The 27015-nt window shown below is 37.2% G+C and overlaps 1 protein-coding gene across 12 annotated transcripts in view; it reads right to left on the bottom strand.

Moving 5' to 3' along the window:
* The window catches only part of BLTP1 (bridge-like lipid transfer protein family member 1), a 150026-nt gene that overhangs the window by 94786 nt on the left and 28225 nt on the right, over window positions 1-27015 (bottom strand). For all 12 annotated transcript variants that reach the window (XM_060778979.2, XM_060778980.2, XM_060778985.2 and 9 more), the window contains exons 9-23: window positions 26414-26607; window positions 21477-21556; window positions 17131-17281; window positions 15344-15500; window positions 12905-12983; window positions 11515-11606; window positions 9264-9381; window positions 8051-8206; window positions 7407-7504; window positions 6517-6695; window positions 6294-6400; window positions 4317-4522; window positions 3398-3625; window positions 1760-1897; window positions 536-712 (exon numbers count right to left, since the gene is read on the bottom strand). In XM_060778979.2, the coding sequence (XP_060634962.2) occupies window positions 536-712; window positions 1760-1897; window positions 3398-3625; window positions 4317-4522; window positions 6294-6400; window positions 6517-6695; window positions 7407-7504; window positions 8051-8206; window positions 9264-9381; window positions 11515-11606; window positions 12905-12983; window positions 15344-15500; window positions 17131-17281; window positions 21477-21556; window positions 26414-26607 (2160 nt within the window). The remainder of the gene's footprint in view (window positions 1-535; window positions 713-1759; window positions 1898-3397; window positions 3626-4316; window positions 4523-6293; window positions 6401-6516; window positions 6696-7406; window positions 7505-8050; window positions 8207-9263; window positions 9382-11514; window positions 11607-12904; window positions 12984-15343; window positions 15501-17130; window positions 17282-21476; window positions 21557-26413; window positions 26608-27015) is intronic.

The raw sequence follows: 27015 nt of genomic DNA, 5'->3' as shown, positions 1-27015 counted from the left end.
AGAATGTGAAGCAGCACTTTGTTGAGAAACCTTTCTTTAGTAAGCATATTACTACAAGCTATTATGCTGTTCTCACTAAAATATACTGAATGCTAAAATGCTTCAGCCATATTTAACTATTTCAGAAAAGAATTTATATTTGAAATCTTGGTTGTTCTAAATATAGGAAGTTATACTAAAGAGGACATTTGCAACACATCTCTTTCTTCACAGTTTTTAAATGATGACCATCTCAATTTTACCATTTCTTACACCGTTGAAACATAAATGGCAGTGAACATATGAATATCACAGTGTATACTATCAACATTAGATTTTTGAAAAGTCCTTTCTGCTTTTAAATTTGGAATGTCAGTTCACATTGGACAGAAAATGAAGACTTCCCTTCATATCTATTGCTTTAAAAAAGGAGCAGCGGGGTGGGGTGGGTGGGTTATAGTCTTCCCTCCTCCTATTACTTCTTACTATTCCATATATACAAACTCTAAGCTAAGAAAACAGTGCACACATTCAATTCTGAAGCGAGGTGTCATACCTGTGGAACTGTAACCTTAGCTGAAAGGCTTCCAGCTTGAACATCAATCAGCCAAGCATATTCTAAGGAGTCAGTTCCCAGAGGCAACCCTTCTGCTGAGAACATGGCATGAGCCCGGAGCTGCAGACCAGAAAGGCTCAAATGACCCTCTCGAAGCACTTCATCCGCAGTTGGCCTCTATTGAAAATGAAAGATTTATCTTTGGAGCTGGAGAACAACTGAAACAAGCTATGCAGTTATAAATTAGAGACTAGCATTTTTTGACTACAGGCAGTCTCCGAGTTACAAACATCTGACTTAGAAATGACTCATAGTTAAGAACGGGGGTGATACAACAGGAAGTGAGAGAAATCTACTCCCAGGAAGGGAAATTCACTCCTGGAAGAGTTTTCATGGGGGAAAGGGGTCTTCGCTGAAGCTTTAGCACCAAACCTTGTTTGCACAACAGCCGAATTTTTGAAAATCCAATTATCACAGGACCGAAACTGAGCTGAAATCTTCTGAACAGGGGTACTGACAGCAAAATAAACACAACAAGGATGCTATATGGCTGGAATTACACTTAAAAACATAACTGTACCAACTTACAAACCTACAGAACACATCTGGTTTGTAACTTGGGGACTGCCTGTATTATATATTAATGTGTCTTCCCATGAAATAATAATGTACGCATTTAGTGGATCATAAAATATGCAGAAGTTAGAATTACATCACTCAAATTGCAAAGTCTGTAACAATTACATCAATATATTTTTCACTTCTATTTATCTGTGAAAATCGAGTCAACCATTTTATCTGGATGAAGATTAATATAAAATTGGCCACACATCTTTTGGCTGCCACTCTGTACCTTCAGATTAAGCTAGACTGAATTAAATGGGATTTTCTGTTGATACATTTATAAATTAGCACTGTAAATTTACAAGATGGAGCTAGAAAATAAATGCAAAATTATAAAATCAGAAGCCTATAGTCCATAGTTAACCTTAACCCTAATGATGATATATCCACAGAACAAATAGGAACATGGAAAATAGCACTTATATAACTTACATTGATTCAACTGATTTAGACTAATAACTGAATTTAGACCAGTTAGTACTTCAGTGTACTTTTCTTGGTTGTTTTATACCAAGCAGATTTGAAAGCATCTAATTCCAGAGAAAGTTAGATGAAGGTGAGATTTCTAATACAATGGATTTACAAATGAGGTCACGCTACCTGATAATTGTCATTCAAGAATAAATTCATTGGTGACAATACAAGCTGTAACATAGTTTCTTTGTATCCTTTCTTCATCTCAAAACACAGCCTTTCCAGAAAGCCTGTAGGACATTCAGGGCCATCGCTGCCACAGTGCTAAAGAACAAGACATTATAAGTGTCATCACCATTAATCAGAATATCAACAATACTCAAATTGCTAGATTATTAAAAAAAACTATGTGTAATATTATTCAATTACCACAGTTCTTCATAACTTAATCAAAATTACTTATTCTGCGATTAACCTGGGCAGTCTTGAATAATTTTATACTGTTCTCAGACACCAAGCTCAAGTCTTAATAAAATTATCCAGAAGAAAGGAAGGGGTAGCCTTTCCAACACATGTGGTCCTACAGATGTGGTTAGAGTTCATGCTGGTAGAAGATGAGAGCTGTACGCCAAAATATCAGAAACACTGCACATTGGGGGTAATGGCAACTTTGGCTCCACATGATTTCTCCATTTAAAGCACTTAAAGCAGTGGTTCCCAACCTATGGTCCGTGGACCACCAGTGGTCCCCAAGAATGAAAATAGGATCTGCGGTCTCACCATTACTACACTGTTGCCTCGAAACCATGCGGCAACGAGAGCGACTGGTCTCACGAAACCTTCTTATAGTGCCGAGGCAACAGGGATGTCGGGAGGGGAGGGGCTGACTAACCACGAAAGATTACTACTACCACATCAGCTCTAGATTATTAAATATGGTTTTCTGTGGGAGAATAGATGGCAACTACTGGATGGTATATGTTCTGTATGAGAAACAAGAGCTGATGGCATCTATCCAATGCAATGTTTGGAATCAGCACCCCAAGCAACTAAAATGAATCTAAAGGTGACCAAAAACAGATTTATAATCCTTTTGGCACTAATGTTGGAGAGTGGTCTCTGGTCAAAATGGTCCCTGTTCAAGTGGAACCCGGTAAAAAAAAAAAGTTGGGAACTACTGATTTAGAGCCACCCAAACTTTTCTCTTCAAGACAGCTAATCAGATATGTAATCAGATAATTACATATGAACCAATGATCATTGTAAACTTTTTTACCCCTTTGTTTTATTATCATTTAAAGCAATATTAAACCCAAAGCTATTGAAATCTTGAAAAGTTAACACTCACAGAATACAACTAATTGGAAGCAAATTGTTACCTGCTGTCAATTGCTTTGATTAGTGGTTATTTGCAAGAAGAGCTGCAATATGGACTACTAGAGACAACAGTGGTTCTCAACCTGTGGGTCCCCAGATGTTTTGGCCTTCAGCTCCCAGAAATCCTAACAGCTGGTAAACTGGCTGGGATTTCTGGGAGTTGTAGGCCAAAACACCTGGGGATCCACAGGTTGAGAAACACTGTCTTAAAAGAAAATGTGATAAGAGGACATTACAAACGAAATCCCCATGCAAATACATGTTGAGAAAAATTAAAACAGTTTCTAAGATATCCATGTCCCCATACAAAAAATGGGAATGCTCCAAGAGTAAAATATAGCCAATAGACCCAAGTCAGCAACTGTATTTCTCTGCATAAATGCATGTTTTAACAAAATTATTGCACACTTGATGCTTTTAATCAGGCAACACACTTGGATTACTTACCACCGGCAGCCGCCCGTGTACTTTGTACACATTAACAAGCACAGTAATGTCCCATGGACGCAGAGTAAGAGGGTGAGCCTGTCTGCCTGATGTGTCATTCTCCCTCTTGTCAGCATCCACTCCTACTGCAGTCCATCCAGAACTTGAAGAGGTTGACATGGACAATACTGGGCTTGAAATAACCTCCTCAAAATCAGTGTACATATCATCTTCACCAAAATAATTTTCCTGTTGGGATGAATTAGCAACTCTTAGCATAAAGGAGTATAACACCAACCTCCATGTTTCAATACAGTTCTACGCCTGTCGTTCACTTAAGAATACTTTCACTTATTTTTTAAAAAGGAATAGCCAGTATAATAAGCACCATTAGAACCACAGGCTTCTCATTATCAAGCATTTTAAATAATTAAGAAGTTAGGTGTGGTGATAAAAGGTAAAGGTTTCCCCTGACATTGAGTGTCATGTGGCCAGCATGACTGCATGCAGCACCATTACCTTCCCACAGAAGTGGTACCTACTGATCTGCTCACATTTGCATGTTTTCAAACTGCTAGGTTGGCAGAGGCTGGGCCTAACAGCGGGAGCTCACCCTGCTCCCCAGATTCGAACCGCCAACCTTTCGGTCAGCAAGTTCAGCAGGTCAACCATTTATCCCACTGAGCTACCAGGTAAAATTTATTTACAAAGCATGTATTACACCAACTGTGTAAAGTGAAACAAGTGCAAACAACTGGTAATCTACACAGTTCACATTAATAGCCAGTGAAATGAAGGCAGATGAAATTTGGTTCATCCCTCTTCCCCAAATCAGTCCCATCTTTCCTTTCATTCACAAAGTACAATTTGTGATGTCCAGATGAAAAATGCTTTAATAATTAGTTCTTTGTCTTGTATGAATTCAAAGAGATGTCTCTACCTTTATAGAAAGGAAGGCTTTCAAAAGAGGTCCATACAGAGTCATCTGGGAGTCTGGGGAGAGCTCCAGTTCTACCCGGAGCTTGTCAGGTGGCAGTTCTGAGGGATCAACAGGTTGACGGGAAGAACCTGAAGGAGATATGCCCTTATCTGTCATCTTTTGTGATGGCCTCAATGCAGACAAGACTGACTCTTCCATTTCTGACACTATGGAGTAAATAAAAAGTGAAAAAAATCCAAGCCAGAAATAAGCAGTTTGCTGGTTTATAGTGCCACAAAATGAAACAAACTCAACAAAATATCACTCTAGATTGGTAATGTTTACATGTTTATACTGTTTATTTTTCAAAAATGAAACAAAACAAGCATATTTATACAAATGGCAAGTTTTGATATTTTTTGAAAGAACCACTTCTCTAAATTCTAACTACTAATACTACCCTGTTACTAAAGCTGTACTGCAGGTAAAAAAACGTAAATACAGACAAGGACAGACACCTACAGAAAAGGAACAATATTATGAAACATAAACTAGTCTACGATCTCTCATTCACTGTATACTGATTTTTATCTCTTTAATTTTATTCCCTTTAAATACTATTATAAAATGACACTTCTATTTTTAATAAAATTCTACGAATTCCTAAAACCTACAATAAGCAAATCCCCTCTCAAATATCATACGTAGTAATGATAAAAGTTGGTAATGTTTAAATCATAAACATATTCACCAAGATTGGATGTGTATTATGAAATTTTAAAAAGAAGCTTATTTCAATAAATATTGTATATATTTAAACATGTATATTTTTAAGAAGCAATTTCTATACTTTCTCCTCGCTATATATCATAAACTAGTGGTAACGGTATGTGACATTCTTTGAGCAAGCAGTATGAGTTAGAAGAAGCAATGCATTCAATAAATCATACATTGAAAACTGCATGTAAAATATTAAAAGGGCTGTGGGAGTTGTATACATGATTCTCTGATCAGCACTTCCTTTCGTACTATATTTGGGTCAGTGAACGTACAACTAGAGTCATCAGAGGGGAGAAAGACTATTTTATTCTTGTGCTAGTAAACGTAAAGGTTTCCCCTGATATTAAGTCTAGTCGTGTTCAACTCTGGGGGGTGGTGCTCATCTCAATTTCTAAGCCGAAGCGCCAGCATTGTCCATAGACACGTGTTCATGTGGCCAGCATGACTGCATGAAGCACCGTTACCTTCCTGCAGAAGCGGTACTTATTGGCATACTCACATTTGCATGTTTTCAAACAGCTAGGTTGGCAGAAGCTGGGGCTAACAATGGCAGCTCACCCCACTCCCTGGGTTTGAACCGCCAACCTTTTGGTCAGCAAGTTTAGCAGCTCAGTGGTTTAACCAACTGCGTCACCAGGCTAGAAGACTGTGTTAGTTATTGTTAGGGCTTTTTCACATTACACAACAACAGCACAATATTTCATTTTAACTCTACATGTTGCAGAATCCTGGATTTGGTGGTTTAGTGAGGCACTAGAGGTCTCTGACAGAAAGTTTTAATTACCTTTCTTTAAACTTTATTTCCCACGATTACATAGGAAGGAGCCATGCAATTACAGAGTGCTATCGTTAGCACTCTGTAATACGAAAAGGGCCAAAAACGCAGATTAAACTAATTGTCCCACAAAAAGAGACACAGGACTTGAAACACACTGGGACAATTAATCAATCAAACTTATACTCTAGCATTTTAGATTCAAAACAGTATCAGGTACAGCTCAAGCAGGTGAGAAGGACTCATATTCAATCTATAAAGTTCAGACTTGATTCTGTAAGTGAATCAATTTCAAGTTGAAAAGAAGACTACAGAACAGCATGACCCATAGCCATTTTTTCTGATTTTCAACTTATGCTGGTTAGACAAAAAAAATTCAAAATGCTTAAAACAGTAACTATATCCTGTTCAACATAGTATAAAAGGAACAAAATGATGCTTACATGACTGCTTTAACTGTTCATCAGCTTTCTGAGGATAAATTGGATGCCACACATAATCAATTGTGAGCATTACACTTGGCACAGTCCAGCATTCAACCCAGCCAGCCCTTAGAAAACAAAAAAACAAAAAAATGGTTCATTGCTCTATTTACCACCCCTTAAGAAAGAGAAAAACCAAGCAATCCCATACACGTTGGAACCTTAGTATGAGAATAAAACTCACTCTTCTTGAGTTACGTTCCTCCACCTTAATTTGCTTTGTTTTTGACCACTCTGACTATCAGCAGAAACACAAGACTCTGGATTCAGTTTGTTAGAATGACAATCTTTCACCAGCATAAAGAGAGAATATTTACTAGGATGGCAGTCAGGTAGAAGCAAGTGAAGATCAAGACCTTCTCCCTAAAAGAAACAGTATTAATATCAAATTCCATACAATAGTGATAAAAAGTTTCAAAGCAGTAACAAAAATGCATTTTCTTACAGGACTATGACAATTATTCTATGCATGTGAGCTAAAGGTTTGTTTTGTTGTCTGTGCCCCTGTTCAGAAGAATTTACCCCACTTCCTGTCCCTGTGATAAATCGGATTTTGAAAAAATTGGCTTGTGGAAACTAAAGCTTCAGTGGAGACACCTTTTCCCAATCAAAACTCTTTCATGAGTGAATTTCCCTTCCAAGCAGTAGATTTCTCTCACTTCATGTTGTCTCACCCCCGTTCTTAGCTATGAGTCATTTGTAAGTCAGATGTTTGTAACTCAGGAACTACCTGAATGTGCTGCTGCGCTTATGAGAAGATTCTCCTAAAGCAAGAGATAAAACTACATTGCTAACATGGATATCAAGGACCCTAATATAAGCTTTGCAAACTCAGAGTCAGCCCTTCCTTGAAAGAAGCAACTCACATTTAGTTCAGTTTTCCATTTCCCTACTGCATTCTATTCTATCAAGCATTGCCACTTTTCCAATTAGTCTACTTTAAAGAAGAGAAAACCTAAACATAAAAGGTTTCTTTGATCACAATAAGGACCAAACCAATACTATAACCAGGTACTATTATAACAAATACTACATATATGTGCAGTTTATTTGAAAGAGAACAAAGGCACCTACCCTTAAAGAGAATCTTGTACTGCATGTGCTTGGAACAAAGTCAGTAAAAGGCAAAGAGAAAATGATGTTTAATGTTTCCCCACAGGCTGCCACATAAACTACAAGGGAAGAGGAGGAAAAATAAAATATGAATTACCTCCTAAAAGTGACATTTTGTGACATAGTAATTCAGTAATTCACCCCTCTAGCCCTAAAACTGAGAGAAGAGGGAGCCTGGGAAAGCTGCCCATGTTGCCAATGGTCCACATTTTTTGTTCTTTTGGATTTGGAACAAAAAAGCTCATTCATAAAGGCACCCGTTTTCGGGGGAGGCGCTCAAAAACCAAAATGATGGTCTTACGAATGAAACAAACGGAAACAGAAAGCAATTCTATGCAAATGCACAAGATTAGCTCACACATTTCTACACACAGATCTCCCACTCTATATCTCACTCCCTCTGAGTTAAGGGATGGACACAGCTAAAGGTAGCAATATAGTATGGAGTATGGAACTATGCTGCATACAGGATGGTGGCAGAAGAATTGGTTTTTCTGCCTCAAGCAGTAGGAATGCTGAAACTGCCACTATGAGATAGGGCTGCATTTGTTAAGTATACATATAAAAGAACATATTAGGTCCACTACAAAACATTCAGTTCTCACCATTTTCTTGTTGTTTTGTGGAACAATCAATCCAATTGTGCTGATTGGCTGCCCAAAGCATTTCAAACTGATGGAACATTATTTTAAAATTCCACGAATAGGGAACAAATGAGAAAATATCAGGAGCGCTGTCACTCGACCAATCCTGAATCAAATCTAAAAATAAAAGGGACATGTTTCTGTAGGTCAAAGTGATGAAAATAGGCTAATTTGTAAAACCAATTATATCTAGCTAAATTAGAAAAGTTGCATCAACTCTTCTGTTGACTGCTAAGATTCAGCAAGAAAATTCTACCTGCAGTCTAAATGTACATGACCTGTATCATAAAATAACAGTCCCACTTACCAATTATTCAATCACAAAACATTTTTGCTGCAATACAATTAATTAAAAGGGAGAGGGTAGAGACAAAACACCGATTTCGAAATTCTCCTCCTTAGAACTTGGGCCATTTACATACTATAAACATGCTCTATTTTGGGTACTTCATACAGTGTAAGTTCATTCAGGCTTACTCCAGCTAAGCATGCACAGAAAGTGGCACATTGGGTACTTCAGATATTGTTGGATTGCAATTCACAACCTTCTTCATAATATCATTTCACAATCAAATTTAAGAATTCTAATGTATTAGCTTTGGTTTGAATTGAAACACTAAGAATAGTTTCACATGCTTGCCAAAGTGGTAAAATATTAACTTTTTGTGTGGTATGGTATCTTATTCAAGCAGGAAAATGAGACTGACACAATATATTTCAGATATAACTAAAAAGAACATAGTCTTGCCTAGTTGGTTGGCAAGTGAGATAAACCCAGTGTTAGTGGATTACTCTCCCATACCATCATGAGACAGACTTTGTCTATTTAAGTACATACATTCAGATGGGACAGAATCTACTTTAATGGGTTGTCAAATTATTAATACTAAATAGTTTTCAAAATTTAATTATTTCATTGGAATTTGCAAGCACAACCGACAATTATCACGCATTTGTTTTGAACTCATGTTTGGCTCAGGCCCTCTAAAAAATGAACTGGAAATACAAATACAGATAATGCCTGCATTTGTGAAACTGTAAACAAAGGGTTAGATCCAGACTAAGCACAACAATATTGACTGAACAGAAATAAATATATTGTAAGATAACATTGAAGCTGATATTTGTTTGGAAAAATATGCAATTATATATAACACAAAAATAGAAAGGTTACCTGTGAAAAAGCTTTTTTGAGCAAAGATGAAATGGTATGTTGCCTTATAAACTTCAACTTCACACTGCCATGTCTGTGGCATGTTCCATATTCGGGGATAGCAGGCATTAATGTGAAACTGAGCAAAATACACAACCAGCATTGTTTACTCAAAATATGAAAATATATGATTGACAGCCATAATTAAATGGAAACCATGTCAATGTTCATAGAAAAACCCTCCATATAAGAGTTCAAATTAGATTATTTTTACTATTTGGTTTTAGTCTTAAGGCTTCAAAACAGAAAACGTTATTTTTACATTAGCCTACAACAAAACCCATGGGAATACCTTAAAGATACCAAATTTAATCTGATATTGGAAGCTACACAACAACAACAACAACAACAATATTTATTATGGTCCAAAGACCCATCAGTAAAACCAACTTGGAAGCTACGTAGGGTAAGCCTTGGGTAGTACTTAGATGGGAGAACTACTTCTGCATATTCCTTGCTTAAGGAATGAAATTACTGGGGTCACCATGTCAACAGTCAACTTGGAGGTACATACATATGCACATAATGTCCATTATATAATTGATTTATACTGTAATGAGATTGGAAAGCTTGATCTGGTATAAAGTGTACTCTCATGGCTAATAGATGAATTAGAAGATGTATTAGAATATTTAGGAAGTACTGAGAAATGGAAACAGGAAGTATGAGCTGCTCATGGATGCATTCAAACAACACAAACAAGCCAGAGGTATGCAAGACTGCTAGTTTATTACTTATGGGCAAGATACTACTGTATGCTGCTTGATCACTTGCACTTGTGGCAGGAGCAGTCAAACAAACCATTGTTTTATTGTGATGTAAAAAAACCCCCAAATATAAGTCATAATGGAATTTTCTCAAATAAATTCTAGAACACTGGGACTATTACAGGAAAGGGTTTGCTCTTTGTGGAATCAACACCACTATCTGCACATGATGGAACATAAAAGGAGATTCTCACATCACGATTGTAAGTATGGGACAGTCATACTTTTCTTGGATATGTCAATGTGATCATACATATCCAAGTTAGATTTCAGTATATTCTGAGAACATGTTATGAAACCTTTATGTTATGTTTGAAACTCTGGTCATGCTTGTGGTGTAACACCTGGTTGGCCTGATAGCTTGTCAGTTGCCCAGCTGTGTGGTTCACAAAGACCACAAAGAAGAAGGGCAGTTTGCCTATCTAAAACTAAAACTAAAATGATCAAGGGTCTGGCTAACAAGCCCTATGAGGAGTGGCTTAAAGAGCTGGGCATGTTTAGCCTGAAGAAGAGAAGGCTGAGAGGAAACATGATAGCCATGTATAAGTATGAGAGAGGAAGTCATAGGTAGGAGGGAGCAAGCTTGTTTTCTGCTGCCCTGGAGACTAGGATGCGGAACAATGGCTTCAAACTACAAGAGAGGAGATTCCATCTGAACATTAGGAAGAACTTCCTGACTGTGAGAACTGTTCGGCAGTAGAACTCTCTGCCCCGGAGTGTGGTGGAGGCGCCTTCTTTGGAGGCTTTTAAACAGAGGCTGGATGGCCATCAGTAGGGGGTGCTTTGAATTCAATTTTCCTGCTTCTTGGTAGGGGGTTAGACTGGATGGCCCATGAGGTCTCTTCAAATTCTATAATTATATGATTCTATGATCTGTATTTCTTCAAGTGGTCTTCTTTGAATTCACACAACCTTGCCTATCGCTCCTTAGTGTCATGCCACCCTTGGTTACATGTCAATAAAAATCAGGAATCTCCAGATGAAACCAGGAAAGAATCCCATCAGTAGGGTTGACAGATTTAAAAGCAGAAAAGGCTCTTATACCTTTAAAGGTTATGTAGAAGAGAGAATTTCATTGGGTGTTGCTTGTCACGCAACCAAGTAGCAAGCAACCACTGCTGAAATTCCACCTGCTACAGAAACATTAAAAATATAGGAGCCCTCTGACAACCCAACTTGCTGGAAACACTATCTAATCATTGCTATCCGTTAACGTCAGAATTAGGCTCATTTGACAAATGATTTGACCCACTATAAGGTTACTTCCTATGTTACTATTTAGTATGACAGATTCCAGATTAAATGTCTTGTACCTTCCATATATTAATAATTGTATCACTATTAATTACCATTATTATTACCATTTATGTTGATAACGATGGTACAATTATTCCTAATCTTTATGGAATTTTTAAAGCACTGAACTGATTTTACACAATACTTACAGCTAACATTTCTGCCTCTAAGAGAGTTCGATACTGCATGCTGCTGGTAGCATCTATGTGTAAAAGCTGTCCTTTAATAGTGGGAGAGTAACCTAATAAAAAGAACCAAAAAATCAATTTGAGCCATTTTTTTATCAAAAGCACCCTGGCTCATTTTATATAACAGTGGTAAGCAAACTGAAGTGATTTTAAATCATAGGTTTTAGGTAACTATCTATATGGTTAAGAAAGAGATGCTGCATGTTGCAAGAATTTTTAATGAATGCCTCATTTCACTTACATCTTCAGAGGTTTCTGTACAATAACATTTCAGTATCCAGCTTCTTTATATGAACTTAACATATGGACTTCTTACTGGTATAGCGTGATCCTAAATTAATTGCATGAAGCTGTAATACTGATGCACTCTCCAAAATTAACAATGAATGAAAGCTGTTTACATATTAACATGTATACAACTGTATTATTTTTAATAATGCATCCAAGACATATATGGTTTTAAAGATCATAACCAGCACTTAGAATTATGATTTATTTACCTTGATTTATTTAGAGAGGTGCATGGCACAAAATCCCACTGGACCAGTGTTTCTCAACCTGGGGGTTGGGAACCCTGGGGGAGTTGTGGGGGGTATCAAAGGAGTCACCAAGGACCATCAGAAAATACAGTATTTCCTGTTGGTCATGGAGGTTCTGTTTGGGAAGTTTGGCCCAATTCTATCGTTAGTGGGGTTCAGAATGCTCCTTGATTGTAGGTGAACTATAAATCCCAGCAACTACAACTCCCAAATGTCTATTTTCCCCAAATTCCACCAGTGTTCAAATTTGGGCATGTTGAGTATTTGTGCCAAGTTTGGTCCAGTTCTATCATTTTTGAGTCCACAGTGCTCTCTGGATGTAGGTGAACTACAACTCCAAAACTCAAGGTCAGTGCCCATCAAACTCTTCCAGTATTTTCTGTTGGTCATGGGAATTCTATATGCCACATTTGGTTCAATTCCATCGTTGGTGGAATTGAGAATGCTCTTTGGTTGTAGGTGATCTATAAATCCCATCAACTACAACTCCCAAATGACAAAATCAATCCCACCAACCCCACCAGTATTCAAATTTGGGTGCATCGGGTATTTGCGCTAAATTTGGTCCAGTGAATGAAAATACATCCTGCACATCAGATATTTATATTACGAATCAGAGCAGTAGCAAAATTACAGTTATGAAGTAGCAACAATAATCATTTTATGGTTAGGGTCACCGCAATCTGGGAAACTGTATTATAAGGTCATGACATTAGGAAAGTTGAGAAACACTGCACTGGACCATTCTCTGAGTAAGTATATCTGAAGGCCTATCATCACACAAATTACTCCAGAATTGAGTCTCAACCTACCATTTTCAGCTACAGTCATGGGAATATTAACTTCCAAGTAAGAGCCTGCTCCAACATTTACATGTACAGCATTAGTTTCCTGCCAATAAAAACCAGACATTGTTTCAATTATTTCACCAAGACTATGTCATGTCTCAAGTTATCAGCATCATGTCTAATCCACGTGCATTGATGAAAAAGAATTAGTAAGCCATGGCTGATTAAAAACATGATCTACATTAAAATCCTAAGACGTGCAACAACACTGAAACAAAACATAATTTAATATCCAAGGAACGTTAAGTATTCATTTGAAGCCATTAGGAGAGAAATAGATGACAGCTATAAAAATTAATGACTGCTAATGACCAAAATAACATGGCTATGACTCATCTATATAGTGGTAGACTTCTTACACTTCATGAAAAACATTATTCATTCACAATATTGACATACTTCATAAGAAAATAGACAAGTTGTGATACTAGAAGCAAAGAATTTTAAAAGTTTTATTTTAATTACACATGTTAAGACCCAAGATACTGAGTCAAGAAATGCTGATTGAGAATGTATACAGATAGGAAAACATGCTGGTATGTATAGATAGATACCTTATAGAGAGATGAAAACAAGGTTTATCTTAGAGAGTGTAAAAATAATGATTCAATGCAGAAGTACAGTTGATATGACTTGAATCATTGTTTTCATAAATCTAGGTGTTATTTGGTCATTGGGTAAGCATTCCTAAGCTGCCTATGCCTTTAAGATATCTCTGTATCATGCTTCAATCGGTCCCAGCGCGAGAGATACTGAGCATGTTTAGCATAAACAATTGGGCTCCATCATAGTACCTCCCTTTTTCATATTCTGCCCTTATGACTGACTGTTTTGGGTTTTTATTTATTTCAGAGCTTTCTTTGTTCTCTCTCATTTTTCTGGATTTAATTTTAGCTTGCATTTTTAAACCATTGACTCACTTTCACTAGAAGATAGGAATATTTTCCTCTTGGAAGCTCTGGTTCCCTGGCCAACCCAAGGAATACACAGCCAACCTGGAAACCGGTTGCCCACTAGCCCCCTTTCCCTTCTTTACTGTGTATATGCAAATAAAAGAGTTCCAAAAACCAAAACAAACCACACCAAAAAACCTGAAAAACCTCTGGTCCCAGGCATTTTGGATAAGGGAGATTCAGTGAAGAGGAGAAGCCAGGAAGACAGAGTTCTACCATGTCTCCTGGGCCATCAGTTAGGAATACCTTCCCACCAGCAATAATATAGTAATATATAATACCAATATTGTGCTGTGGTAAAAATATAATATATTGTATATACATATAATATTAATAAAATATTATAATGTAATACAACACTAATAATAATACGATATAATAATTGTGCCCCAGCATGCATCTATAATACGATGTTTGCTTTGTAGTTTGCCCTTCTTGGCTTTCTGTACCTCTAATGTGATGTAATAGCTAATGTGATGTAATAGCTCCTCCCCTCTGTCTCTCAGTGCTATGAAGGAAACATGGCTGCTCAGCTCCTGGGAATTTATCATTTTTCACCTATAGTTGCATGACATTTTACAAGGTTTACCTGGCTTAAAGCATCTGGAATCTTATCTATGTCTCTTGAGTTAAACATTGTCTGATAACATGTATCTTGTGTAAGTACTGGTTAAATAGAGAGCTACAGGATGCTCCCAAAACCTCACACTTGCAGTCAAGATATTGAGCCAGAATAAATTGTATATTATATATTACATGTAATATTATTAATACTATCACAGTATAGCAGTATAGTACAATATAGTAATATATAATACTAATATTGTGCTATGCTAATAATTACAGTGTATTGTATGTCCATATAATATTGAGCATAATACTGTAATACAATATAATACAAATAATAATCAAATATAATAATATATATTTGATTATATATTTTATATTACATGTATTTTATATTACATGTAATATTACTAATAACACTGCAGTATAGTGGTATAGTATAATATATAATACTAATATTGTGCCATGCTAATAATAAAATATATCATATGTACATATAACTTGTAAGCCATTCTGAGTCCCCTTCACAGTGAGAAGGGCAGGATATAAATGTCGTAAATAAATAAATACTAATGTCCCCTCTCTTCCTCGTCGGAGGACACTATACCAGACATAGTTTCTCTGAAAAAAAATGTTGTCAACTTTATTAATTCATCAATTATCATCCGGCGTCCAACAATAAGAACTTCTTACTAATACATTTTTATTTCAATAGTTAACCCACAAGACATGAAAGTAGCAAAATATAGCTGCTCTACTCAAATATCTTCTGAAATAGAACAGCATGATAAAAGAAACAAAAAGGAAAATATACATATACATGCGTAACAAGAATTCGTTTAACTTTTGAATTCTTATATCCAGCAATGTTTTCATCATTTACCCTATTTTTTGTGAAGAGCAAATCAATAGTGGCATCTGCAATTATATTCATACGGAGCTCAAAAGCAAGGATTTGCCTTGGCTTCCCAGCCTGTGGAACTTCTGAAACTTTCATGACTTGATAATCTGGTGGGAAAAAGAATTTCCACAAACAGTCCCTAAAAATTAAAGACAAGAAGAGTAATGGAGTTACTTATCTTGAAAGAAAGGGGAATTATTTGTTTGTTTTTTTACATTTTAAGAAGCACACATTAAACAGGTGTGTGATTAATAGACTTGGCAAATTTATCTGCTTCATTAGATAATTAAATACCTCATTCATCAAAAGATTAACTAGTAAAATTGTTGCAGCCCAGCCACCCGTTTGATCCCTTTTCACCCAGACATCACACAGTTCAACAATAATAGTTTATTAAGATATATAAAAAGTATATAAAAGTATATAAAAAGCAACAGCTTCAAAATAGTACAAGCAATTCTCTAAAAACAATTTAAAATAAGCAAACTAAGCATGCAAACAAGTAAAAAAGCCCAGATTGTAAAAGCAGTATCTACATTACATCCATGCACTTGAGATCAAAAGCTTGACAAAAGGCAAGGAGCAACTCTGAACATGAATCCAAAAATCACAGAAGGCAAAACAAGAAACTGTAATACCAAAGTGGTGGCACTTAAAACATGAATATAATCCTAAATCCCTGAAAACTTGACTATAATCCCAAAGTCTTGAAAACCTCAAACAAGATTTGTAATCCAAACAGGAGGCATGAAACTTAAACAGGAAAACAAGACTCAAAACCCAAGATCCAGAAGTCCAAGTTCAGAGATTCATAGACAGGCAACTTGATACATGAAATTCCAATGCTGATCTCCACACCGAACAAAGCCTCAGATTCCTTAAGAAGTCTTCCTCTTGCCTAGACATAATTCTTTCCTACACCTGGGCTCCCTTTGTTTATATTTCAGTCTCTGAGAACAACGAATGTGTCTCTGCTTCACACCCTTCCGTCTGAGCAATAAACGTTGGGTTACCCTGAGAATCACGGTCTGTTTCCCTGACAACAGACATATCTAAAACATCTCAAAACACACTTTTGCTTTCCCCCACAAGCTCAAACAAAAATTCCTCGACCTCAACCTGAGAGGGAGAGGCTTCACATGCCTCAACAAAAATTATGGGAGAGTTCGAATGTTACTCAAGGTCTAAAATATTAAAATATACAATCAGTTGACTTTGTAATGTAAGCTTTAAAATAACCCAAACGTTACTTTGATAGTAAAAGTGCACATTCAACAAATGCTGCATCCAAAAGCCTGTTACAGAACATGCACAGGTGCCACCTGGACAATGATAATGAACTCACATAAAACCCATCAGAACAAAAATAAAAAACGACTAAGACACAAGTATGTAAATATTTTCCCCTAGCATGAACAAAAATGTATCTCTCTGTGTTCATGCTGTTAATTTCTTCGCCAAAATCACTTGACAGAGGTAAAATGAGACCTTGCATCCCAGAATCTTTAGGAGCAACAGCTGTGGTTAAAAGACAGACACTAACATCATCTCTGGGTGGACCTCTGGACTCTGAACATGGAAATTAATTGCTCTTGCAAAAGTAAAATACATTATTTTCACAAATTTTGTATATCAATTAATGTACATTTAATTGTAATACAATTTAAAACAAAATATAGTAGTTCTTTGATTACTTAACTATTTTGGTATATGTTCTCCACCATCTACAGCAGAGACAGATAAAACATGAAACAAAACACCCACAATACCTTTGTCTATCAGCCCATGGACCATAATTGAAATCTGTTCCTTTGCCACAAACTATATCTAGTCCCCAACATGGGGGGAGATCTTGCAATTTACTATCTTCATTGCTTGCTTCTTCCTCATTACTTTCTTCTGTTTCTTCAGGGACAAGACCTGCATTTTGGAAAACAGAAAAGAAGGGTTTTCAAATAATATGTACTCAGAAGAAAATACTATTTGTAACTTATTAGGAATTAACCAAAACATGTATGAAATATCATAGCTTTAATATCTGTATCACAAACCCATATGGATTCAATGGAAAATATGAAAGCATTTTCTAGAGCTCAAAAAAGGATTTGAAAGACATCACGGAAAAAATTACCATGACTTTAAATAACTATAATTCAAATGAATTCTCTAGAACATTGTCAATGTAGCCAACCAAAATTAAATTGAGGTCTTCTAGTGCACATGTTATCCTTGCCCATAAATACATTTAAAAGTGAGATAAACAGGGTCTGAGAACAAGAAGGAGCATGCATTCCTGATGCCCATTCCAGATCTCAGTCTAGGTTGAATTATTACACCACAAGGGGGGAATGGGTGGCCCAGAAGTTGCACATGCCCCTATTTTAGGCCCATAAGATGCCTTTATTAAAACATTAAGGTATACAGGAAGAAGACTCTCCATTCTTTGTGTTGGGGTATCAAAATGATCCAAAACCAGAAAGAATGCAGAGTATTATTAGCCTAGGAGAAAGCCTATCATTATAAACATTTTCCATGGTGGAATTTTAATAAATACAAAACTCAAAAAGTTTTGAAGCATGTGTGCCGCCTTGAGGAAAGGCCAAGTGGAACAGCATCCCTGGAGCTTTAAAGGTTTTCTTGACTTTTCTAGAAATCAATACACCGAAACAGCATACTCGTGCTCTATTTTCCATTGGTTAAAAACTAGGAAAGGGAAGACTTTCATATTTAACATTCAATTAAATTGGGTACTGAGTTTCATGTTCCAAGTATGCATTATGTTGAATCTTGCAAACCAACAACAATGATAGCATGAGAACGATGTATTGTCATGCTGGAAGATGTCCAGACGAGGGTAACTAAAATTATCAAAGGTCTGGAGATCATGCCCTATGAGGAGCATCTTAAAGAACTTGTTATGTTTAGCCTGCAGAAGATAAGGTTGAGAAGAGATGTAATAGCTGTGTATAAATATGTGAAAGGATGCCATAGGGAAGAGGGAGCAAGCTTGTTTTCTTCTGCTCTTGAAACTAGGACTAGGAGCAATGGGTTCAAATTACAGGAAAGGGGATTCCACCTGAACATTAGGAAGAACTTCCTGACTGTGAAAGCTGTTCAACAATGGAACTCGCAGCCCAGATGCAGCCCTCCAAGGTCATTTACCTGGGCTTAGAAACTTTAGACTTAGGATCATTCTAAGTTTGAAATGACTTGAAGGCACACAACAACAATCCTAATTAACTTGACTAATTAACATCAGCCAAAAGAAGGCCCACACTTGCCATTGAAATACTGGTAAATTTATGTTAGTTATGTTGAGGTCTATGAAGCCTCTGAGGAGGAGGAGGAGGAGGAGGATTTTCTGGTTGAGCCTATGGGGAAAAGTGAAAGTGTTTTTCAAGATGATAGGAATGTTTTAGGTAGATCTGTTGTTGGGGAAACAGCCAGCGATTCTCATGAGAATCGGCCAGGAATTCACTCTGAATGGAATGTGGAAGAAAAGGGTTACAGATAACCCAGTGATTCCATATCCGACGGGATAGTGCAAAAGACACAAATCCAGTGTTCCCAGAGACTGAAAGATAAACAAAGGGCATGCAGGTGTGAGACAGAGTGATGTCATGGGCAAGAAAGAGTATTCTTAAGGAACTGGAGTCAATATTCGGTGGGGAGATCAATGTTAGATTTTCATGTGTCAAGTTGCCTTGTCTTGAGAGCTCTGAGTTAGGAATTCTGTTCTTGGATCTGTATCTTTTTTTTTCCTGTTTAAGTTCCAGGTCTCCAGTTTGGATTATAAATTTTGTTTCACATTTCAAGCCTTTGGGATTACATTGTTCCCTGGCTACTTCGTGGTTCGCTTTTAGGTGACGTGCTGTTTTGCGGATTTTTGAAAATGTTAATATGAAATATAAAATATTTACGTCCAGTGAAGACCAGTGACGCCGGAAGTGTGGCGGCCTGAGGAGCGGCAGGGCAGGCCTGCCTCCCTGGCCTCCACAGACCCCGGAAGTGTGGTGGCCTGAGGTGCAGCGGGGAAGGCCTGCCTCCCTGGCCTGCTGCTGCTTGAGTGGCTCCGGAGGCTCTGTAGTGGACCGTGGAAGCCAGGGAGGCAGGCAGGTACCTTTGGGATGGGCCGGGAGGCAGGTAAGGAAGTGCAGGAAAGAAAATAATATATAAAATAATGTATAAATATTAAAAATAATATGGCATCCCTACTTCGTGGATTTTCACTTATTGCAGGGTTCCTGGAATGGAACCCCCGAAATAAGTGAGGGAACACTGTATAGTTAAATTCAAGTTTCAGGCCATGTTCATGCTTTCAAACTTTTGTATATAATTCTAGTTTCTATAACCCTGAGATTATAGTTTCTTGCTTTTGCCTTAAGTGATTTTTGGTATTTCTATTCAGAGTTGGTCCTTGCTTTTGGAAATCTAGCTGATGGGTGTATTCTGAAACTGTTTTATATTCGATACCATAATATCACAGTGGCTGGGCTGTGACAAGTTAAAATTGTTCTTCATTTTAAATATTGTACTGTTTTTTTCGGGGGGGGGGGGGGTTGCACTACAAACAAGGTAGAGAGAGAGAGAGAGAGAGAGTTTATTCGATGCTTAGACCATAGGTCTTTCACAAACAAGGTATGTGCAGTGTGCATAGGAATTTGTTCATTTTTTTTCAAACTATTGTCCGAGCCCTGAGGGACCTTGAAAGGACCTCGAACTTGCCCTCAGCTTAAAAGGTTTTAGCACCTCTGCGTTACAGGAAGCTGAACACACTCTTGTTTCAACAGTTATAAAGATGGGGTTTCACACAAACTAGGGACACATTAGTACAATTTCTAACTTGCAAAGCCTCTTATTCATTACTACCTCTTCTTCAATTCATTACATGGAAAATTTTGGCATGTGAGTATAACTTAACAGACTACTTTCTGAGAATAAGTTTCTGCAGTTTTTTTAAAAAAAAAACAAAACTAAATTTAATGGTCACTAACAAACATCCAATATTGCACAAGCACATTTCTGCACATGGGATGGAACTTTTTCTCTCCTCCCATTTCCCTTTTAGTCCCATGCATTTCCATAAACCCCCAGAAAATATATTTGTAGAGGCGCGTGTGTGTGTGCAAAGAGCTACAATTAGGAAGAATTGCCGTTCTATTTGTAGACTGACATAATTAATTTTCACTCTATGATACTGAAAAGTTGTTCCAAAATTTTCCTTTTAATTTAGCATGAGCTGTTTTGTAATTCCTTCTCCATAGTTTTTCATAACTTCTCTCAAACCCACATCTGTAGCAAAGCTCATTCTGAATCATATTAGATTTGCTTTTCATACACTTCACTGTAACTGGGCTCCTCTCACCTTTGCCATTTTACATTAGTCACTTACTACTCTATGTTTTGTCAACCATTTTGTCTTACAATAGAAGCTATTTTGTCAAGATTTATATTTCACTTTTCTTTTGAAGAAATACAGTGTATTTTGGCATCCAATTTAATAAAGTACTAGTCATAAGGATTCTGCTGAATGTGGAAACAATGCCTACTACTGCCAACAGAACAGCTAGTGCTTTTCTGTTGGATGAAAAAAAATGTAGAAAGCATTACAAACTACAAATTAATGGCTAGCTTTTATATAACATTCTGAATGTCAAAAACACTTCACATCCATTCTTCTATGACCCCTATAAATTCACTGTAATGTAGGTCAGCATTCTTCTTATTTTACAGTTGGAAGGCTACATTTGAAAGATAAAGAATTTCCTAGGACAAGTCAATGACCTTATTTGTGCAATAATGCAGTTATAAAACATTCTTCGAAAATTTGTAAAGTGTAAAACTATCTGGGACCCTGCAGTTAGCAATGGAAACTTCAGGATAATACTGAAATCATTATCATACTCTATTTAAAAACAATTCCAGAGAATTGGGACTGTAATGGACCGTATCGAATGTGAGTCTGTGATTGTAGTGCACATCTGCAAAACTGCTGCCCTCTTCATATGAACTTTCTTAATTTTAAAAAATGTCCTGAAAACTAACATTTGACATCCAGACAAATATTAAGCACCTGCAACTGGTGTCACTCTTAAATAATCAGTTTAATACTTACCTGGTTCATCCATGTAATAATAGATATCAACATCATTCGACTGCATCACAACAAAGCCTTCTCCCATCAGTCTTGGTGGTCTATTAAAGAATTAAAAAGTGTAGTAGTGAACAATATGAATACTGGAGTCTCTGCCAGAAGGATGGAGTTTACATTTTTACAGAGTCTGTTACAGTCAGCCCTCCACGATTGCTGGTTTAGAATCTGTGGATTTGATTATTCGCATTTTTGAATGACATGCTCTCTCTAGGAATCTTTAGGTCTTCCAGATTGACCTATGGTCCCTGTATGTTCTTTACTTTAGACCAGGGATATCAAATTAATTTTCACCAAGGGCCACATCAACCTTATGGTTGCCTTCAAAGGGCCATTTGTAATTGTAAGACTATATTTTGGAGGGATACCATGAATGCATATATGTAGATACATACACAGGTGCAGTTTGGCCATCCAAAGTGGAGGAGGAGGAGTAGAAGGGAGGGTATAATGGTATCTTAACTTTGCGGGCCAGATATGGAATATGGGCCTTGAGTTTGACACATGTGCTTTAGACTATGCAAAAATACTTCTAAGACTGTAACTATAAACAGAATAGAATTCTCAATTATTTGCCCCCTGGGCAGCACTGGGCTTTAGTAACACATAACTATTGTAGTCAGGCGAGCAACAGACGATTTCTCTGAATGTTCAGAGGATGAGAGGGGTGATGGGTTCCCAAGTGAGGAGTCTGTGAGAGCGGAGACTAATGGTTTGGATTCTCTAGGTCACTCTCAGATAAAAGGGGAAAATGGAACTACAAGTTCCCTGTAGAAAAGACCTTGGGAAGCCGAAGACTTTTCAAGGGAGTGTAGATTAGACATCAGGATGCAAGGCGAGAAAAAGAAGGCAATTAAGATATTCCCAAAGAATGAGAGATAGGAAATATGTGAGCTGACCCACTTGAAGACCAGGTGTGCTAAGGATGATGTCATAAGTGACTTGGCAGGCTTAAATTAAGTGGTTTGGTTTCAGGGCTTTCAGAGGAGACAATGTTGCTAATGGGAATAGTTCTCCTGTTCATGATTCCAAGTTCATAGTTCCTGCTTTGTCAACATTCCTGTTTCACGTTCCTGTTTTCACCTATGTACCTTTGAAGGATTTACCTTGGAGAGTTACTTTATTCATGTTCATGGATATACCTTTGGATTGATGCTGTGAATTAAGATTCCACAGTTTTGGTGTTTAAGCTTGCATTTTTGGATTATTGCTACTGATCTTTGAGTCTTTTGTGCATTGCATCTTGTATTCTGACTGTACTTTTGGATTTGCCCTTTTCCCCTTTTTATATACTTTCTTTAATAAACATATTGTTATTGGATCCATGGACTCTGTTGTGGGGCTGGATGAAAAGGTGTTCGAGTACTGGAGTGCAACAGTAGCTTTTCAGAAGCTAACTGCTTTAAATACTACAAACATAGTACAGACAACTTGTCAGAGGGAGACAATTCTCACTAGCATTTCCTCAAGCATCTACTCAAATTCATTTACAAGTCCTAATCATTCCTGAGAGAAATGTTTTTACATAACTGTCAAGCTGCCTTCAGCACATCTTTCCAAATTAAATCTTTAAATTTCCTTGCTAGGCAACAGACGAGATTTTGCAATGCTATACATCAAAACCTATTAGCTCTAGACTATTTTCTGGGTGCTGACGGAGGAGTCGGTGGAAAATTCAACCTCAGTAACTGTTGTCTTGAAATTGATGACAAGGATGATGTTACCACTAAGATAACTAGCACCAAGATCACTTTGGAGGATTGGGCCCCTTATTTTCTGGGAACTGGTGGGTAAAGATCAGATTTGCTATACTGAGTACTGTTGGTCATCTGGTTTCACCCCATGCTTGATTCCTTGTGTTAAATGCCTTATCTCCAAAACAATCAAAGGGATGAGGTTCACTGTGACTGACCGGGGTCATGGAATCACGACTCTCCAACATGCCTTCAGAATGTATTGACCTATTGGAGACATCTAATGGTTAAAAGAAAGCAGAATGAAGGGACTAGGGCTAAGGTAGTAGTGGAAAATTACCAGCCAAAGCAGAGTACAGACAAGGGAAAGCTCAAAAGGGAAATGCCTTGCAACAAGCAGGTGCAGGAGGGGTGAACACAGGAGGGGGAATTAGATGCTGAGGAAAAGCAACTGATAAGATCTGGTACCAGAAGGGAACAAAAGGAAGAGCTAGAAATGAGGCACGAATCTGAGAAAATAGCCTGAAAATAAACTGTGCACATGCTCAAGTTGTTGACCATAAAACTAAGCTGTCTCTCAATTTTGGGTGGCACTTTGTTGACCTGGCAGAATGGCCCCCTCCATGCAATCCTTCCTGCGACAGGCTAAAACCTTTTTATTCAGGCAGGCTTTTAAAGATGAAAGTGTTTAAGATCTACTCAAGGGGTGCTGTGGTTTTTAATTCAGGGGGTGCTGTGGGTGAGATGTGGCGGAATACGAGTTTTAAATGCCATTTTAGTATATCTACTGTTTTTAATTTTGTTTTTACCACACTGCTACTTTTAGTTGCTTTTTAATTGCTTTTTAACTTTTGTCTTGCACCTTTTAAACTTGCCTAGTGTGGAGTGTTAGCTGCCTTGAGTCCCCACGGGGAGAAAGGGAGGGTATAAACAAAGATGATGATGATGATGATGATAATTTGATCAACGAAACCTGTTGAAGTATCTCATTGCCTTCAGCGTTTGTACAACGACCTTGGAGGTTTGGGCTACTTGGTGATAGAGAGACATGGCAGCGCATCCCAACATTACAACTTAAAACTTTAAATATTTATTTATTTACTATATTTATATACTGCCTTTCTCACCCCTGGGGGGGACTCAAGGCAGTTTATAACATATGAATGGCAAAAATTCAATGCCATATACATATAAAAAGAAAGAAAATCATAATAACTAAACATTAACATGTAACTATAACTTAAAATCATTAAAACATTAAACATAAGTCATAAACAGCATTTAAACATTAAAACAAAGCATTAAAAACATCCTAGTATAAATATTAAAATCACATGATGCATCGTACGCTGTAGCCATTCTGATTGTCATTGAACGTATTTCCTAATTATTCTTTGCACTGCATTATTTTATTGGCAAAAGGCTTGGTCCCACAACCATGTCTTTGTTTTCTTTCTAAAGGTCAGGAGGGAGGGCGCTGATCTAATCTCATTGGGGAGAGAATTCCAGAGCTGAGGAGCCACCGCTGAGAAGTCCCTGTCTCTCTTCCCCACCAACCGCACTTGTGATGGAGGTGGGACTGAAAGCAGGGCCTCCCCAGAAGAGCTTAACCTCCATGATCAGGCATGTAGCCAGGGGGAGGGGTTTGAGGGGCTTTAGCCCCCTCCGAAAATTCTCTGTGAGAAGGCCTTACTGGTACATTATTTAAACTGTTATGTTTATTCATATCATGATCTGATCGCCATTCTCAATAAATCTCATATGCATGGGGGTATTGGGATAACAATACAAAAGGTTTGCTAGGATAGATCCTCTCTCATTCAGACTCAGCCCCCCCCCCCCCCGAATCAAAATCCTGGGTATGGGCCTGTCCATGATGGAGATACATTCAGACAGGTAAGCTGGATCAGAACCGTTTAGCACTTTATAGGATAAAACCAGCAATTTGAATTGTGCTCAGTAGCAAACTGGCAGCCAATTGAGTTCACATAACAGGGGAGTTGTGTGCTCCCTATACCCTGCTTTCGTGATAAATCTGGCTGCCACTTGTTGCACCATTTGAAGCTTCCAAACAGTCTTCAAAGGCAACCCCACGTAGAACGTGTTGCAGTAATCTATTCTCGATGTAACAAGAGCATGGACTACCGTGCCTACGTCTGACTTCCCAAGGTATGTGTGCAACTGGAGCACATATATCTTGTCCAAGCTTGCCCCAAAATCTGTATTATTATTAGTATACTATACTTATGCTTGCACTGATCTAGGACATTTTTTGTTCAGTATTAAAATATTGTTAAATTTTTTGAAGCTAATACACTACTCATTTTTGAGTCTTCATTGTCTTTATTAAATGTCTTAAATTACATTTTGACAACACACTCAATTAGTTTTTAAGTAATTAAACCTATAAAAATATATGGTGAGACTCCAACTGTCATTTTCACCCACCGCAATAGCAAAAGTCTTATTTCTTTCATTTTTGCTTTATTGAAGCTTTCACATGCTTTTAAAAAAAGCACAGTTGCTTTCTCCTTGCCCCATATTCCATTCTTAATGTGTTAATGATGTTTTCTACGAAAATAGAATCCAGGTCCAACTGGGACATGTAATCTTCAATAATTGGACTAATAATATAAGGTACAAAACCATTTTACTGTGAGAATACCTATATTTTATACCTAACAAGGAACAACTCACTATGCAGAGGGATCTTGTAGCATGTCAGACACGGACCAAGATAATGTTGGCAGCTTTTATAAGACTACATTTTCAGTTGCATTTGAAGAGGCAGACTTAATCTATGAAAGCTTATGCTATCAACATGATTCTCTCAGTCTCAAAAGTACAACATCCATTTACATACTAATATTCTAGACCAAAACAACATGTCTTTGAATTCTATCACACACAAAAAAACTACGTACTCAGTTATCTTGAACTTTTGATAGCACTGTTTGCCACTGTCTATGCTGGTTTAGGGTGTTGGAAGTTGCATCCTGTACCTTCTGAAGGATCACTGGTTGCCCACTCTATCCCTCCACCCCAATTAAAATAATAATTTCAAAGATGCAAGATAATATGCAAGGTACTTTACGGTCTACAGCAAAACTTTCTACGAACCAGGGTTGTCTGGAATAAACACCAAATCCATGTTATAATCAATTAGAATATTCTACATAAAGTAATGCTTCAATTTTAATTACTTACTCATCATTTTGGAGTCCAACATATCTTGGACTTGGGACAAGCATAACCCTCACATTTTCCAACTTCCCTTTCACAATGTGCATAAACTGATCAAGGTGACTTGATGGTGGCTTAGTAGTGTAAGTCAAGAAAGCATCGTCAAAATTAATGCAGAGGGTCTGAGGCTGATAATGGTTCCCAAAGGCCAAACGACCCTAATTTAAAAGAGAAAGAGAATTGCATTTTAGTTTGAAGTTATTCATCATGGAAATAGTCCTGTATAAAGAAACAAGTGGGATTTCTCAACTTGTTAACCTCAATAATGTCTGTAACTACTTCTTGAAAAGCTCACTATCAGTACATTTTGGCTTAGTTGGTACCGTTGACCTCACTGGTGTATTGGCTGCATAATATTTTAACAATTATTTTAAATGAATGTTACTGTTGTTTATATAATTTATGTCTAAGCCTAAATCTATTGCTGAAATGTTAATCCAGAAATTCAAGGAAGCCATATATTTATATCTCCAACACCAGATTTATTATGTGTCCTTTGAATGTATTTTTCACAGTTCAAAATGAAGTATTACAACTGTTAATGAAAGTGGTATTCAGATGAAGAA

The sequence above is a fragment of the Anolis sagrei genome, chromosome 5 (genome assembly GCF_037176765.1).
Source record: "Anolis sagrei isolate rAnoSag1 chromosome 5, rAnoSag1.mat, whole genome shotgun sequence".
Lineage (NCBI taxonomy): Eukaryota > Metazoa > Chordata > Lepidosauria > Squamata > Dactyloidae > Anolis > Anolis sagrei.
This window is presented reverse-complemented; position numbering and strand designations above follow the sequence as displayed.